General features: G+C 38.4%; 1 protein-coding gene across 3 annotated transcripts in view; it reads left to right on the forward strand.

Annotated features, from left to right (window-relative positions):
• LOC106884250 (adenylyl cyclase-associated protein 1) overlaps positions 1–18833 on the forward strand; it is a 105048-nt gene that overhangs the window by 63535 nt on the left and 22680 nt on the right. For all 3 annotated transcript variants that reach the window (XM_089351763.1, XM_089351764.1, XM_089351765.1), the window contains 6 exons: positions 941–1044; positions 3477–3554; positions 4583–4636; positions 9894–9983; positions 12340–12422; positions 13334–13439. In XM_089351763.1, the coding sequence (XP_089207889.1) occupies positions 941–1044; positions 3477–3554; positions 4583–4636; positions 9894–9983; positions 12340–12422; positions 13334–13439 (515 nt within the window). The remainder of the gene's footprint in view (positions 1–940; positions 1045–3476; positions 3555–4582; positions 4637–9893; positions 9984–12339; positions 12423–13333; positions 13440–18833) is intronic.

The following is an 18833-nucleotide window of genomic DNA, read 5'->3' on the forward strand; positions in this document are numbered from 1 at the left end:
CTCACTTTGCTCTGTCACAACTTAAAACGCCTTGTGTATTTGTGTGTGTATTGAAAGGATTATGGAAGTAGTGAGATTAGCATGGAATTAATACAGTGTGCAAGTGTATGTGTAAGACTTACACCAAGCTGGACCACTGCTGGCTAGATTATATATTACATTTGTTTATCTAATCTTACTTCACCGATACTACTAACAAGAATTTGTTAATTACTGCTTGACTAATGATTCTAGCTAGTATTTAATCATCCTTCTGACACAACAATTATTGTTATTATTGTTGTTGTTTTACTTCTCAGAGCATTTGGTCTCGTTTGCTCTGGCTGATTTTGTGAGAGCAGACAGCAGCCTGCTGTCAGAGATCTCCCACGGTCTCTTTCTGCACATTATAAGCTTTGATAATTAGTTGTTAATTAATGTGGAAGATATTCAACACCCAAGTACCAATCTCAAAATCCTAGCTGTCCCCAGCAGAGCAGTTTTTTAGGCTTGTGCTGCTCTCATGTCAATTGCGATTTCTCTGATATATTTCTTGAACTTGGTTGTTAGTGCTTTTCTCTGACATATTTCTCAAATTTGGTTGTCAGTGCTATTATTGTTATTGTTATTATTATTAGTTTTTCGTCATCTTTCAGTTTTGTTTCCATTTCTGGCCGTATCTTCCCCAACACTTAGGGCAATAAAGCTCATTGTATACATTGATTGGCCATTTAAAGGCAAGTACCCCCTCCCTCATCGCCCTCTTTCGATCTATAGGCACATACTCAGAGCAGGCCCATTTGTCTGGACCATTCTTGCCACTCTCACCCATCTCTCAACAAGTTTGTTAGAAGGCACTATTTTCCTCTCCATCTTCCCTTTCCACTTCAAGTTGAAGCTGTCTGTCTTCAACCGTTTCTTTATTAATAATAATCTTTTTTTTTTCTTCTTTTCATTGCAGAAGTACTTTCACCGTTTGTAGTGGCTTACGATGACATTATCAAGGGACCCGTGGCAACATTTATTGCCCTCTCTTCCAAGATTAATGGCAATGTGAAGATCCAGGTAAGTATTGGCAAACAAAATCCCACACTCACTCAGTCATTGGATCGAGTGAGGCCATACTGGGGCACTACCTTATTTTATCCATCCATCTATTTTTCTCTGCCCACTGTTCTTGTTGAGTCCATAGCCACCACCTCCAACATTGAGGCCCACCAGAAGCAACCGTCATTAACACTTTCCAGTTGCATTCCCAAACATGACAAATGAGACTATGGATGTTATCTAACCATTTTCTTTTTAGTCTACCCCCCTCCCCTAGGACTGCTGCTGTTGCTGGTAAGGCTCAGCATGAAGAACATTTCTTGCAATTCTTTCCTCTGGCATTCCCATGACCATAGTGCCAGAGCTGTAACTTCTCAGTGCCAAGAAGTAAGGCATTTCATTGTTTTATTCTTTTGCTTCAGTTTCATTATTGTGATGGTACAAAACCTGTGATGAGCAAAGAAAAAAGTATGCTGTTACATGTGTCATTGTCTTGTTCTATGATAATGTCCAACCTTCATACAGGTGTGGCCAACTTATTGAAAACTGTAATGGTTGGAGAGTGGGTGGTGATGCTGATAGAAGTAATAGCGGTGGTGGTGGTGGTGATAGTTGTTGCTGTTGTTACTAAAAGCAATGGCTATGACACAGGTGTAGCTGTGTGCTTAAGGAGTTTGCTTCCGAATTAGAAGGCTCTGGGTTCAGTCCCATTGCATGGCACTTTAAGCAAATGCCTTCTCCTATAGCCTCGGGCTGACCAAAACCTTGTTATATATGTGTGTCTTTGTGTGTCCTCTTGTCTAGACATCACGTGATGGTTGTAAATGAGCATCCCTGTCATACAAGCAAGGTTATTTTGCTTCTGGTCTTCCATGAAAAATATATCTAGCTATGGTGAAATATTACTTTGCTTGACAATGGATAAGGGTCAGTGACAGGAAGGGCATCCAGCCATAGAAAAGTCTGCCTCAATAAATTCCATCTGACCCATGCAAGCATGGAAAAGTGGACGTTAAATAATGTTGACCAATATGGAATATAGTAATATACTCAGAAACACAAAAGACTCAGGATTTGCCCTGTGAAGAAGTCCTTCTCTACCTCACCCACTGTGCTATTTCATTTGTGTATAAATGCTAAAGTTACAAACATCAAAATAAAACCACTGTATTGTAAGCTTCCGTCTAGAAATTACCACTAACGAGATCGCCTAATTTTATTTCAATTAAAAACCAAATTAAATTAAACTAACGTTGAAATTGTGAGCAAGTGGAATAATTTTCAGAGCTTACTTATTTTTGTCATAAATTTCACTGGTTTACTGTTATTAATTATATTTAGACTTTCACCTGAGGTCAAGACAATTTAAAGAAAAATCTCGTTAAATGTTACTGTTATCTTGAAACGCAATTACTATTTTATCAAAACTTTAACATCAGTCTATCAAGAAATTTAGAATAGAAACTAAATGTAATAAACTCAAACATAATGGAAAAGGAAGGCATCGTAGGGGGCGATGCATACCCTGCACACAGATAAATTTTTTCGCAAATTATAAGCTTGAGAAAAATGAAGTCGGTATGCTTCACTGGATATGCAATATCAGTGTGCATGTTCAACAGAGTGTAAGCATCTTGAGAGAAAAGTTAGGCATAAGAGGTATTAGATGTGGTGTGCAGGAGAGATGACTGCACTGGTACGGTCATGTGATGCATATAGACGAGGACGGTTGTGTAAAGAAGTGCTGATCTGTAACTGTGGAGGGGATCAGTGGCAGAGGTAGACCCAGGAAGACACAGGATAAGCTTTGAACCTCACAGAAGCAATGACTAGTGACTGAAACCTTTGGTGATGTACTCTGCTTAAGAGGAGTCATCGAGCCAGAGGCACCCGTGCTGGTGGCACATAAAAAAAAAAAATCAACCTTTGAATGCTGGGCCTCACGGAGGCAAAGTGGCTGAGTACCTTTCAAGTATTGGGCCTGACAGAGGCAGTGTGACCGAGTTCCTTTTTTAGTTTGGGGCTTCATGGAGGCAAAGTGGCTGAGCTCCTTTCAAGTGTTGGGCCTCACAAAGGCAATGACCATGACCTTTGACATTGTTGTGCTTGAGAAGAAGACCCATCAAGCCGAGCAAGATCACAGTCCTGGCAGATACCAGTGACACATAAAAGCACCCATTATGTTCTTGGCGTGGTTGGCGTTAGGAAGGGCATCCAGCTGTAGAAACTCTGCCAGATCAGACTGGAGCCTGGCGCAGCCTTCCAGCCCAGCCAGGCCCTCCAACGCATGCCAACAGAGACAACAGACATAAAATGATGATGATGGATATATGGTAAGGTGCAGGTGGGGGGGCTTGAATCTAATATAGTTGTTGATTTATTTATTAATGGAAATTCCATGCATGAAGTAGCCTGTGTGTTGATATGTTTTTTTTTTTGTCTTCTTCCAGGCCGCTATGGTGCAGGAAGCTTTCAATGCTCAGCGAAGTTTCCTTGTTCAAGTATCTCGCAGCAAAAAGCCAGCAAATGTAAGAAGTTGTCTCTTTATTTTGTCGGTCACCTATACATTGGCCATTGTTTTACAAATAATAAAAATATATTGTTTCCTTGAAATATTTTTGTATATTTAAAGATGGAACATGTACAACAACGACAACACTAATCAAAACTAAAACAATCAATTTACTGAAAGAAAAGATTACTTCTTATCTTTATGTAGAATTTGTCTACAACAGTAGATGTTTCCAAATCAGGTTTGTTGTGCCATCAATAGTTATTAAAACACCCTTGTTTAGAGAAGACCATTTTATGAAAAGAGGTGTTCAGTTACAAAATGCTCAGAACTGTTGCTTTGTGACCCCCTGTAGCAAATCACAGTGTCTAGTTTACAAAACTCTCAGCCATTTACTGCAAGCCAGCTTGCTGGGGAGTTCATAGGTTTCATTTGATGTTTACCCTGGCTGATAATTATCCTAAACAAGATGAAGTTAATATGTGTTGTCAATGTATTTGGTATTGCAAAGACATGCAGCCTAGTGGTGAGGATGTTGGGCTTATGATCATTACATCATTGGTTCAATTCTTTGAGCAAGATATTTCATTTTGCATTGCTCCAGTTTACTGAAGAATAAGTACGAGCCTTCAGCTAGGAACACAAAGAGCTGCATTGAATACTGCTAAGCCTCCACTCCATCACTCTAGAATGATTTTTCTTTAACTGAAGGTTGATCTTCTATAAATAGCTGAGCCTTGGATCGTTCCTGCTCTCTCTCTCTCTCTCTCTCTCTCTTTCTCTCTCTCTCTCTCTCTCTCTCTCTCCTGATGTCATGCTTAGTCAAAAACAGGATGATCAAGATTATGTCTATGTTTGTTCCTAACTTCATACACACCTAAAACAGTGAAAGGACTATCCATGCTCTCAACTCATACTTGCCAGTGAGTTATGGCTCTGCTTTATTATTTGAAACTATTTTGCTAAAAACTGAAAATAACATTTCTGAATTTATTCCATGACTGTTTAAATATTGTTTTTTGTTTGTTTTTTTCCTCTTCTCAGGAGCAAATGAACCACCTTTTGAATCCAACAAGCTCTAAACTGCAAGCTATTCAGGTAAGATGTCTTCATGTGTTCATCAGGATTTTACTGAGACAGGTTTTATTATGTACACTGCCTTATATGGCATATGACCTTCATTTTGTGTTAGTGAGAAAATGCTGCTGTGAAAATTGGTTCTGTGTTTTTAGACTTCAGGTTTGACTAAAGACACAGGCATGGTCATAGATAGCTTGAGGTGTGGTTATGAATCCCCGTTATGTTAACCAGGGTGATTGATATTATACATCACTCAAGTAAAGATTTAACCTTATCACTTGGTGCCTTGGATTCCTTTAGCAAAGTCCACCCTCTTACAAACTTTTGGTTCAGGATTTCAGTTTCAGGATACCTTCATCTCTTCTCCACCCCATAATCTTGGAGAACCTGTGAAGAATCATGGATGCTACCTTTCCCCTTGAATAAACAAAAAAAAAAAAATAGCTGAGCTGAGGTTACACAATATCATTCTCTACCCAACACTATCTCCACCTAGTAGCCCCACCATAGTACCACCATCCTCTTTTTCACACATTACCGTGAAACTCTATTATACATTGCAAACCTATCAAAGGAAGGCTAACTGGCAAAATAGCTTTTGTGTGTGGCAAATGCACAGGGGCAATAAACCCTGAAAATGTGTAGAAAACAGCTTCTGTCACATGCCAGGGGAAAAAAACTGGAAGTAGTTGATAGCTTCTGTTACCTAGGTGACCAAGTCAGTAACTGGGGTGGATCTAGAATAAGAATAGGCTGCGCAAAGTACAGAGAGCTCCTACCTCTGCTGGTGACAAAGGGCCTCTTGCTCAGAGTGAACGGTAGACTGTATGACGCATGTGTGTGAACAACCATGCTACATGGCAGGGAAATATGGGCCGTGACTGTTGAGGACATGTGTAAGCTTGTAAGAAATGAAGCTAATATACTCCACTGGATGTGTAATGTTAGTGTTCATACATGACAGAGTGTAAGTGCCCTGAGAGAAAAGTTGGACATAAGAAGCATCAGTTGTGGTGTGCAAGAGAGATGACTGCAACTAGTATGGTCATGTGATGTGTATGGATGAAGACAGCTGTGCGAAAAGGTGTCACACCCTAACAAGCCAAGTGAGACCATAACCGTGGCCTATGCCAGTGTTGCATAACCAGCCAATTCAAGAATACCCTTCAATCATTGGGCAATAAACTATGCTTGCGAAGACCTGTTCAGTCAAGTGAAATCATTGTCGCAGCCAATGCCTGTACCACCTGACTGGTATGTAAATAGCACCATTTGAGCATGATTCATGCCAGTCCCACCAGATTGGCTACAGTAGCCAATGTGCCATACGAATGTGGTTGATGCCAGTGCCACCTGACTGGTCCCATGCTGGTGGCATGTAAAAAGCACCATTCGAGCGTGGTTGTTGCCAGTGCTGCTTGACAAGTTCCCGTGCCAGTGGCATGTAAAAAGTACCATTCGAGCATGGTTGATGCCAGGACCGCCTGGTGGCATGTAAAAAGCACCCACTACACTCTCAGAGTGGTTGGCTTTAGGAAGGGCATCCAACTGTAGAATCCTTGCCAGATCAGATTGGAGCCTGATGCAGCCTTCTGGCTTGCCAGTCCTCAATCAAACTGTCCAACCCATGCCAGCATGGAAAGCAGACGCTAAACGATGATGATGATGATGATGACCTTCATTCTTATTTTACAATTAATTTGCATTATGAATTTAAAAGGTAAAAATCTCTTTGGGGCAAAATTGACATCAATTCATTTACATCCTAAAGGATAGAGAGTTTCTTACAGACTGAAAACAGCGGCAATTGTGTCTTTTGATTCCATTCTAAGAATAGCTAGAGATTAAACTACAACCACAGTGGACAATGGCTAGTAGTAGTCCTGAAGAACTAGGTCATATTACTATTTACCCTCAATAAAATCTAGGTTTCTTTTTTCTTTCTTTAGAGGTTTATATATATATATATATATATATATATATATATATATATATATATATATATATATATATATATATATATATATATATATATACCTGTACATATATATGCATATACTCATTGATTATTTGTTTTATATATATATATATATATATATATATATATATATATATATATAAACCTCCAGTATTTGTTAAAACAGTATAAGCCCACATCAAAAATAAGTAAATAAAACAAATGATTCTGATAAAATCCCCAACCAACACAATTATAACTCCAAATCTCAAAGGTTGAATTAAAATAATTAATGAAAGACCTATTATTAATATCATATTAAAATATGAAAACATTTTAATCTATAACTTCCGGTGTTATTATTTTACTCTTAAACTGTTTCTTGTCCTTTCACCAAAAGTAAATAACTTTTTCAAATTAAATATATTAATAAATCATAACAATCGCAAGAATAATCTGTGTGAACTCACATAAACCCCTCAACGGTCCAACCACCTTTGTTGTACAACATACATCATTCTTCTTGTTGCATTTGTCTAGCACACTCCTGTCTGGAATCTCCTGTCACTGAGGTATTATTAAGATGACTGAAGTTCATGTGAAATACATTCGTAAAATGCTGGTTTCAATTGATTTAATACTGAAAACCTATCTGACTAGTTTAAATCCTCACACTGTATACAAATAAGAAAAACAGGTTAGCAGAAATAAACCACAGTTTATTTCTGTATCAAGCCATATGCTCTAATGTAACCTATCTGGCACTGATCGCTCATTAGCCCTGTCTTGTGTGTCTCTTTCAAATGGACTTCCCGAAGTGATTTTGTGTTGTTGTTTTGTAAGCAGCTCTTCTTATGATGGTCTCTGTCAACAAAATCTTTATTATTTATATTATGAAGGTTTTTTTTATTACATTGTTGTTGTTGTAGGAGATGTTAGACAATCTTTTTTTAATGGTTATATTCCCACAATATATTTTTAGAAATGTATTGCATATGAGTGACAGAGAAGAGAAAGTAGTTTGTGAAAGTATGCTGTTTACGTTGAAGTATTGAGGGGACTCTATAAAGTAATTATTCTTTGAAGCTCTAAAATTTGGGTTGTATGAGTCTTGGGGAGTGTTGTAACCCTGAGAAAGAAAATCTTACTTAAGAAGAGATTTTAGAATTTTTATTGTGTCACCATGTTTAATGCTGGTGAGACAATAAAACGGACAAAACCCACTGTAGAGCAGTTGGTAACAAGAGTATCCAACCAAAACCTTATCATATACAGCAACAAAGATTGGCAGCTTTTTTTTTTTGCTGTTATTGTGTGCTTTAGATGAAGGACTACAGTAAGTGCTGGAAAAGACTCGTCCAACATACGTCAACATGGGAAAATGAACATAAAATGATGATGGTAATTACATGTGAATAAATGCATCCATCTAGATAGGTGCACAACACTCAGTCATATATGTATAAACATACATCTTGTATGTATGTATGTATATATATATATATATATATATATATATATATATATATACCATCATCATCATTTAATGTCCATTGTCTATCCTGGCATGAGTTAGACAGTTTGACCCGGGCTGGTAAGCTGGAAGGCTGCAGCAGACTCCAGTCTGTTTTGGCATGGTTTTCTATGGCTAGATGCCCTTCCTAATGCCCACCACTCCGAGAGTGTAATGGGTACTTTTAGGTGCCACTGGCAAGGGTACCATTTGCGTGGCACCAATATCTGTCACAAGTGCGGTTTTGCTGTGCTTGATGGGTCTTCACAAACATGGCATAATGCCAAATGGTCTCAGTCCTTTTCTCCCTGAGACCTAATGCTCAAAAGAGTGCTTTTACATGCCACTGGCACAGGTGCCATTTGTATGACACCAGTATCTGCCATGACTGTGAATTTAAGTGTTGTGTATGTTCACTGTCTATGGCTACCTGGTATTATCCATGGTAATTGCACAATTGTCTTTGATGCTACCTCAGGAATTCCTCAGTGTACATTGAGTATAAAAGAGACAGAAAATGGTATACAAGGGAAACTTAATTGTTCACGACGATTGTTTTGAGATGTCTTGTGTTGATCCGTTGTTGGTGGGGAAAGAACGCTAACAAAATGGTTTTATTAAATGTGAGCGAAACCAAGATCATTTAACAAGATAACGTTTATTACATCACCTGACGAAATGCTTCTGCCCTGAGGGGGTCCACCACAACTAGTTGTATAGTTTCCCACCCGCAAGGGATCAATGCAGGGTGTCCAAACGATCATTGGTAAGCCAAGAAGTTTCCAGTGCATTCCATTTTCCATTTCTATCATCTGTTATATCTATAGACACACACACACACACACAGGCATGGTGTAGGCATAGATGTGTCGTTTTAGTTTCCTTCCTGACCATGTAGTTTTGAGTTCAGTCCCACTGCACAGCACCTTGAGCAAGTCTTTTCTACTATAGTTCCAGGCCAACCAAAGCTGAGTGGATTTGATAGATGGAAACTGAAAGAAGCCTGTCATATATGCATGCATGTGTGTGTGTGTTTGTGTTTCCTCTTGTCTTGACATCCTTTGGTGGTTGTAAACCAGTCCTACAAGTGAGGGTCTTCATTTCAAGTCTTCCATGAAAAATGTCTGGCTATGAGAAAAGACTTCCTTGCTTGGTAACGGGTGTTGGCAATAGGTAAGGCATCAAGCCATAGAAAATCCATCCCCCAAAATTCTGTCTGACCCATGCAAGCAAGAAAAAGTGGACATTAAATGTTAGTGAGGAGATGCAGTACTAATTTTTCTACATCACCGAGTAGACTTATTGACCTACATATAGAAGATAGTTATTGCATTTAACCTATTTATTTGTCTCTTAAATCCTGACTACTTAGGGAAATCATTCCATGGCCAACAGCAGTTAGAACTTCCTGCTAACCCAATGACTTTTCATTGGAATTTGGTTGCATTAATTATGTTTTTTTTCTCCTTTCCTGTCCCTCATCATATCGAAGGGAAAAAGTGTGGGAATATGGGTCTCCATCTCAGGCAGAAAATTAATCATTTATCTCAAAATAGAATATTATATTAAAAATATAAATTAAAGACAAACTAAGAGTGCAACACTTTAGCATAGAAACTATTGTATTATTTTAGAATAGCTGATCAAAGCAAAAGCCACACTGTTAATTGGGAAATTATTGAATCATTGTGTGTATATGGGAATGTGTCTACATAAACTTGTATATATAAATAAATAAAACAGAAATGTTATGTAAAAATTTCCAAGTAATTTTGTTTACCAGTTATATGTTCTGTCTCTTTCAGGAATTGCGTGAGAAAAACCGTAGAGATCCATACTTTAACCATTTATCAGCCATCAGTGAATCAATCCCAGCGCTTGGATGGGTAACTTTGGTAAGTTCTCATTTTTTATTTTACTTTCACAGAAATTTAAGCAGAGTTTTGGGAGTAGCTTAACTTTCCTAGTTTGTTGTTTGAGTAATTTTTAATGCCGTTTCTACAACTTTTAGTAGTGATCTTGGGGTAATGTTTAAGATGTTAATTTAACCCCTTTGTTTCTATATTTCTGTTAAAATATACTGTTTTTGTTTCAATATAGAAATGCTGTATTTGCTCAAGTCGCTTCCCCTAATTCACTGTTAAAACTTGGTACAAAATTTTTTCCATGCCAGTTTTTTCAGTTAAATTCTCATTGCCCTTTCTAGACTCATGGGAGAAATTGAAATTAGTGTTACACGTCGTCAAGAAATATTTGTACTAGGCATTACCATGTTGTTAAGAACTATGCTTCCCAGCCACGTGCTTTTTGGCTCAATCTCAGTGTGTTGCACCTTGAGCAAGTGTCTTCTATGATAGGCCAGTGATGACCAGAGCTTTGTGAGTGGATTTGGTAGGTGGAAACTGAAAGAAGTCCACTCTGTTGTGTATGTATGTATTTGTGTCTCCTTGTCTTGACATCATGTGACAGCTGTAAATGGAAGTCATTCATTTTCAAATATCCTGTGAAAACATGTCTGTTCGTGGAGGAATATTACCTTATTTGGAAACAGATAAGAGTTGACAATAGGATCGGGATCCAACTGTAGAAAACCTGCCTCAATAAATTCCTTCTGATCCATGCAAGCTTGCAAAAATGAACATTAAAACAATGAGGATAACTATTCCTATAGGTTTAAGAGATGAACCCGAATTAAGGCATGTATTTACAGTTCAATCACCTCAGTCAGCTAGAATCAAGTATCTTGTTCATGCAATTAAAATGACACTGGAGTAAAATATACAAAGCCCAGTATACCCATCATGTATACCCAGTATACCCATCATGTATACCCAGTATACCCATCATGACTATCCGTCTGATAAGGGTACACCAGGCCCATGCATCATAACCAAATGTGATATGTGGTGACATAGTGATCTGATACCAAAATAAACAGTGCACGACCTTGCAGGTGGGGCCCAGTTAGAATTTTCTTTAGATTAAGTAGCTCATCCGGTTCAAAAGGTCCCTGAATAAGGGTTGTTTAAGGTTGTTGAACGAAACACCCATGTTTCCAAAGGTAAATTATCCAAACCCCAAAGAATTCCTTTCGGCACATGGCTATGATTCTTCCCCAAAAGTTTGTTATTATTTAACCCTTTGTTTGCCAACCTGGCTGAAACCGGCTCTGGCAATACAAATGTCTTGTTTTCATAAGTTTTGAATTAAAATCTTCCACCAAACCTTAGTCACAATTTATGTTCCTAACACCAGCTGAATGATAACCAAGTTATTTTACTAAATTCTTTGTTATATTTAAAGTAATTGAAAGAAACACAGAGCATCTCAACAGGAATATGGTAACGAAATGGTTAAGACAGCGAGCTGGCAGAATTGTTAGCAAAGCAGGCAAAATACTTAGAAGCATTTCCTCTGTCTTTACATTCTGAGTTCAAATTCCACCAAGGGCAATTTTGCCTTTCATCCTTTTGCTATTGATAAATTAAGAACCGGTGGAACACCGAGGTTGATGTAATTAACTAGCCTTTAATAGAAAGGATTATTATTACTTGTAGTAGTAGCAGTAGTAGTAGTCCACCACAGTTGACTTTGCCATTTGTCCTTTTGACATTGATGAAATAAGTTTGAACCCAAGATACCAAGAGCACTGGGGGGGGGCATTGTAATCGCCTCCCCACCTGCAAATTTCAGGCTTTGTGTTTATCATAGAAAGAAGTTTCATTATTACCCTGCATCTAACATACAGGCACAGCATCCTCCGTCCCAGGGCTAAGTTGACTTGCGAGCTTTATTGTGACCTAAGTAGTGCCAGTGGCACGGAAAAAGCACCAAGCACACACTGTAAAGGGGTTGGCATTAGGAAGGGCGTCCACCACCCATAGAAACCAGACAGCAGAGCACAATCCAATCCTTTCATTCATTGGATCCTTGTCAATGCATCCAACCCATGCCAGCATGGAATACAGATGTTAATGATGATGATGATTATGAATAGATGTGAAGTAAAACTGCTGCAGATGGAATTCTCTTTCCACGACAGCAATTACCCACCAATCACTATACACATTAATGAGCTGATAGCAAATTAAATGTGAAACAGTGTTATTATGTTGAATAAATTTAGAACTAAATGAAGAGTGAAAAACCATCCTCTTCCTCTCTAACCAAAATTGGCAGCAAGTTACCAAAATGAAATAATGATTTCCTTGTGTCCTTGAGGTTTCATGAACTTAATTACTTTAATTGCAGAATACTCCGGTATCTTACATCAAGGAAATGTCTGATTCAGCACTGTTCTACACCAACCGTGTTCTCAAAGAATTCAAAGAGAAGTAAGTCTCCAGTTATTTTTATCCTCATCCACCAAATCATCATCATCATTTCATGCTACTTTCCATGCTTGCATTGGATTGGATGGAATTTGTGGGCATAGATTTTATCTGCCCATCCTGTTACTAAACCTCAGCTGCTTCCCCCAACGACCAGACATGTTTTCATGGAAGTCTGCAAATGGACACCATTTGCTTGATGGTGGCACTCTTTTACAAGGAGACAATAACAGACATGCACTCACTTACATATACACACACAAACATACCCATGTACACACACTCAATGGGGCTTCCTTTCAGTTTCCATCTACCAAATCCACCTGCAAGGCTTTGATCAGCTTGGAGCTAAAGTAGAAGACATTTTCCCAGTGTACCACTGTGTGATACACTAGACAAAGTTCTTACCCTTCTGCGTCAATAAATTTGATTTTCCTCCAAAGTAGTTCAATCATTTAAATTCTTTTTTAATTGTCTTTAATTAAGGGTCTGCTCTCTCTCTTCCTTCTTTTCTGTCTCCCCTCCTTTATCTTAAAACACAAAAAAAAAAAACCATCTACAAACATCAATGATGTTTGAGTCAATCCCGCTTAAATTACTCGTCCACCACTGCCAAATAAAAAGTCCAGTCTACTTAGAAATCTTGGAAACTACATATTACATTGGATTCTCAGTGTGTGTGTGTGATGAAAATGTTGTTTAAATATAATCACAGGTGTTATCTTCTATCTTTCTTCACCAGAATTGATTGTTGGTTCATGACATTATGTACATTAGCACCGACCTTATCATTAGACTAAAATATATCCTTATTGATGATGATGATGATGATGGTGGTGGTGGAGGTAATAATATAGGTGTTACTGTTGATTATGATGATGGTGATAACTATGATGATTTTGGTTTACTTGTAGAGATGCAACTCATGTTGAGTGGACCAAAGCTTGGATTAATGCCTTGAAAGAGCTTCAATCCTATGTCAAAGAATACCACACTACAGGACTCTCTTGGAATCCACAGGTCAGTATTTTCTTCTTGGTGTCCAGCAAGCGCTTCTACAAGATCTCACCAATTTAGGCCAGTATCAGTTTGCAATAAAAGAAAACTGCCGAATACATCAGACAGGATTAGGTTGCCATAGGTTACAGCAGCATGAAGATCTGAATTATTGATGCCAGGCCAAATATAAGAATGAAGTTGTTTTGAATTCATATTTATTGTGCAGCTAAGCACAAGTGTGGGTATGCGGTTAAGAAGCTTGGTTGGAAACCATGTGGTCATGGGTTCAGTCCCATGTGTGGCACCTTGCACTATAGCCCATGTCTAACCAAAGCAATATGAGTGAATTTGTTTATCACCACCATTTAGCATCTGTTTTCCATGCTGGCATTTATTGTGTGTTTGTGTCTAAAGTTAATAGAATGATTGTAAACGAGCATCATCGTCACACAAGCAAGGTTGTTTGTTTCAAATGTGTAAAAAAAAACATTTCTGGCCAAGGAGGGGAAATATTACCTTGCTTGGAAACAGGTTGGGGTTGGCAACAGCAAGGACATCCAGCTATAGAGAATCTGTGTGAACCAGTTCGGTCTGACCCATGCAAGCATAGAAAAGTGGACATTTAATGATGGTGAGTGTGTTGCTGTAACCTATGGCAACCTAATCCTGGGCCCTAAAACTGATGTATTAGGTAACAGTAACATCTTATACGGTATTTTTCTCCTTCTCTTTCTCTCTCTCCACTTTCTGTGTTTGAGGATTGTGTGTTTATTTATATGTAAAGTAAACAGGATTACATGACTGTATTGAACCCTTTTTTTATGTTTTTATACCACAAAATAAACAAACTCTACATGTTCGTACTCACACATGCATGTAGAACTGGATAGACTCACCCTTCTTTAACAAATACAAGGGATAACCTCACCATATGTTGCAGTGATAAAGGGCATCTCCAACCACTTCATCTCAACGTTTGTCATTCTCATGTTTTAGTTAATATTCCTGTAGCTCAGCTGACGATTGCCAACTGTCCCCTTTCTAGATGCAAGTCTCTTAAAGAAAATGTTTGAGGGGTTCAGCTACCATTTATCTGGTAGCTGTGACAAAGCTATTGAAGTTACTGTGTGGAAGCAAGGTTAGTTAGCATGGTGGAAAAGACATTGACGTTTGGTGCTTTACTTTTCAATATATATTTTAACAATCCATTCACCCTATACAATCCTTGGTTTCACTTCTGTTCACTTTCCTGTAAGTTGAGTGTATCCTCTCCATCACATCTTCACCATCTCTCTCTCTGTCTCCCTCTCTCCCCAACCAAAGTATATCTGCTTTTCTGCAGTTGCCTAGTTTTTTCTCTCAACTCTCATCTGGCACAAACCACCTTCCTCAATACTATTCCCTCACCTCATCTCATTTCAGAGATCTGGTCTTTTAAATTATTCGGTGACCTCACAGCTGCTGTGAAGTGGTTGGCATTAGGAAAGGCATCAAGCCATAGAAACCATGCGAGAGCAGACTTAGCTAGGTACAGTCTTCTGATATGCCATCTTCCCTCAAACTGTCCAGCCATGATGATGATGATGATGTTTGTTTTTATCTCAAGTTATAAAAACAATTTAACTTTGTACTAAAAAAAATGCTCAATACTTTTTTTGTTGGGTTCATTTGTTTTTACAAGAAGAGCTGTGACTGTCTGATGAGGAATATGTACCTGACAGAAATAAGTATTGAGGGTTGATCTGTTCAAATAAAACTCTTCATGACAGTAGCTGCAATCCAATGACTGAAACCAGTAAAAGATCATAGAATAAATGATGAAAAAAAACAACTCAGTAAAATGTAAAGCAAACATTGTATGAATTTTAGCCCCCCCCCCCCGCCTCCTCCTCCTCCCCACCATTCTGCTGCCACCAAATAAAACCTTAACTTGATAGGAATCTCTTAAATAAATTCCCCTTTTTCTTTCTTCTTTTTCCTCCGTTGTTGTTGTAGTGTGGAATCAGCTGTGTTATGGAGGGGTCTAAAGTAACATTTGGTGAGCCAGAAATGTGGGAGGCAGGCAATGTCAGCAGGAAAAGACCATTATCAGTTCTGCTTCAAAAGAATTCACTTTGATGTTGTCTTTTCATTCTGTTCTGGGAATTCACCTCTTTCCATTGAAACCCCTTTCTTCTCACATATCTATCCCAACAACAACAACAACAACAACATAACACTTCACTGTTGCTGACGAAGGACCATCTTTACAATTGCTCAGCTTGCTAGAAATACTGAAATAGCAGCCAAATCTCCCTCACGTTGCATTCCATTATATCATCTATATAAGAAAAAGGAAGGACACATTAGAACAATCATGGAAAAACTGTGGCTCATGGGTCACATGTGGCACTTGGGACTTTCTGAATGGCACACCTAATGAGAAATTACTTTGAATTTTTTTACTTGTGTGACCCAGCTGATGATGAACCATCATGTCTCATGTGGCCCACTTCTCAAAAAAGGTGACCCAAGCCTGCATTAGAGAAAGCAATCCTAGATGTGTGAGAAAAGAAAAACAAAAACTGTAGAATGGCCACAGTTGGAACACCTTTGGTGATGAGTCTATTTAATCCTGGCCAAACAGCAACAATAACTTACTTCTGAAGGAGGGAACCTCTTTGTAGTTACTCACCTGTCAAAATTAACCAAATTACCTTCAAATAACAGCCAAAATAAAGCCAGATACATTAGAAAATGTAGTGTCTGATGAACAAGAAACCAAGACGGTTATGGCTGTAAAAGTCTATAACATGATAGAGCTGCTCAGTTTAAGGCTGACCTGGAGTTAAACATTAACTACTACTACTACTACTACTACTACTACTACTACTACTACTACTACTACCACCACCACCACCACCACCACCACCACCACCACCACCATCCACTTTTTACACTCACAGTATCAAACAGACCATCAGATACTTACTGTATACTGCTGGTCCCAATGCACTTCTAATTCTCTCTTGATTGCATCATTCCTTTCCATCTTGTCCCAAATCCCTTAAATTGTCTCCCCATCGTTGTGGAGGCCTTCCATGTGGTCTTGGATGTCCCTCAGCATCTGTGCAGGTCCACTTTGCAAGATATTCAGCCCTGCAATCACATTGTTCAGTCTGCTGCGAAAAAACTGCTAAGAATTTCACTTTTTATATAATTAGAGTAATTGTTGGTCAACCTCAGTGTGGTGCACAGACTTGCAAGAAATAGCAGCTGAATCTCTGTCAAATCATAGATTGGCAATGTAGGCACTCGAGATAGAAGGCTCATGGCTAAAGCAACTTTGATCTCTTAGGACCAACCTGTTTGTTGTTGGCTTTTTTCTTTTTTCTCTCTACTTTTCTGGGGCTTCAAAAGATTTGTTTTTTTATGACAAGTCTATCCTAGTGTTTCTTCACTTCTATCATTGCAAAGACTGTCACCAAGGTTTCAAGGTCTTTCTTCCATTCCTCCTTCCCTCTCTCTCTCTCCTCTTCTTTCTCTTTCACCTCACTCTGTGTTCATTCATTCCCTGCCTCTTCCCTCTCCAATTTCTTACTCTCCATTCCTCCCTTTAATCAATTCTCCTGTTAAACTCTCATCAACCCCACACACAGCTGGCCTCCACTTCTCACCAATTTGTTGTCAGTCAGAGCTGCACCTTTTTCCAGACATGTTTATTTCACTTTCTCTCTCCTATTTTTCTTTACATTAACATAACATCTGTATGCATGTTCATGTATTTACACACACACACATATACATATACGTTGGGCCCAGGGCTATAGTAGAAGACACTTGCCCAAGGAGGTACACTGTAGAACTGAGACCAAGACAACATGATTGGGAAGCAAACATCTTAACCACACTGCCACACCTGTGTCTATCAGTGTATTAAGTTTTTTTTGTGTGTGTGTGTGTGTGTGTCCACCCAAATTATATTTGTCTTTGGAATTGTTACTTGCTTGGATACCCCATTGTTTACTCCACATAAAAGGGATGCTTGTGACAGTCATAATTATCCATTCCACCCTTCAGTTTTTTTTATTATTATTAAACATGTCAGGAGTAACTAATAAACACACACATGCACACACACACACACACACTTCATCAATCTATCTGTTCCTATTTTTCTTTAGTGGACATCTATCTGACATGTACAAATACAAACATAATGTACATACCCAATCATCATCATCATCATCATGGAAAATGTGGGAAAATTGAAACAAAACAACTCCACAATCTTGCTTGTGCACACACACACAATTGTTTTTTCCTCTCTCTCTTCTTATGAAGGCTAAAAAAAAAATGATGGAGGGGGTGGAATAGTTGATTACATTGACCCCCAGTGATCAACTGGTACTTATTTTATCAAACCCCAAAGGATGAAAGGTACAGTCAACCTCAGCAGAATTTGAACTCAAAGTGTAAACGCAGATGAAATGCTACTCAGCATCTTGTCCAGCATATGCTAACGATTCTGCCCACTTGATACCTTTTGGTGTTGCTGTAATAATAAAACACTTGAGTTGCCATAATACAGCAATCAGAGGAGGAGAGGAGTTGAGGTCTGTGCAAAGATTCAGGTGAATACTCAGGAGTTACTGCAATGTGTTGGGTCAAGGTGCATTGGAAATAACACAAGAGGGAAATATTTACAAGGAAAAAAAAAAAGAAACAAATATAGCCCCCCCCCCCCCTCATTGTTACGTATCCATCCACCTTCAACAGCTGAAGTGGTGAAGGCTGAAATGGCATGAAACTAGTGAAGTCAGTAGCAGCAGCAGCAACAATGTTGACAAGGATGAGAATGTTGCAGATTGTTTATAGTTAGTTTCTGAAAGAAAGAAAGAAAGTGCTTTTGTTAGATTAAAGACTTGCAAACATATATACACATACACATGGGGCCCTTTTAAAATAACCTTATTTTTGTTATGATGTACAGAGAAAATACACAGTGAAATATAAGACCCATGTTAAGAAAAGTAATTTCCTTTTTAGGGTCTCAAATGCAACAGTAAGTAGGAGGGGAACACAACTTTCCTTATTTTATGTATGTGTGAGTGGAGATATACATATGTGTGTGTGTGTGTGTGTGTGTATATACACACACATACACGCGCACGTAGAGATATATGTATGTGGGTGTGTATGAGTGTATGTATGTGTATATGTAAGTGCATGTATGTGTGTGTGTGTATATATATATTTATATATATATATATATATATATATATATATTCTTGTATAGTAGATATTTTATCTCTTTACATACTCAAGTCAGCTCACTAATTGCTCTGCTGACGAGTTTTAGTAAGAGTGGTGAGGTAAAGGCAGGAAGAGGGGTGGGCAATGCTATCATCTTCATCATCATCATCATCCTCATCA

This window comes from Octopus bimaculoides, chromosome 4, assembly GCF_046866305.1.
Source record: "Octopus bimaculoides isolate indiv1 chromosome 4, ASM4686630v1, whole genome shotgun sequence".
Lineage (NCBI taxonomy): Eukaryota > Metazoa > Mollusca > Cephalopoda > Octopoda > Octopodidae > Octopus > Octopus bimaculoides.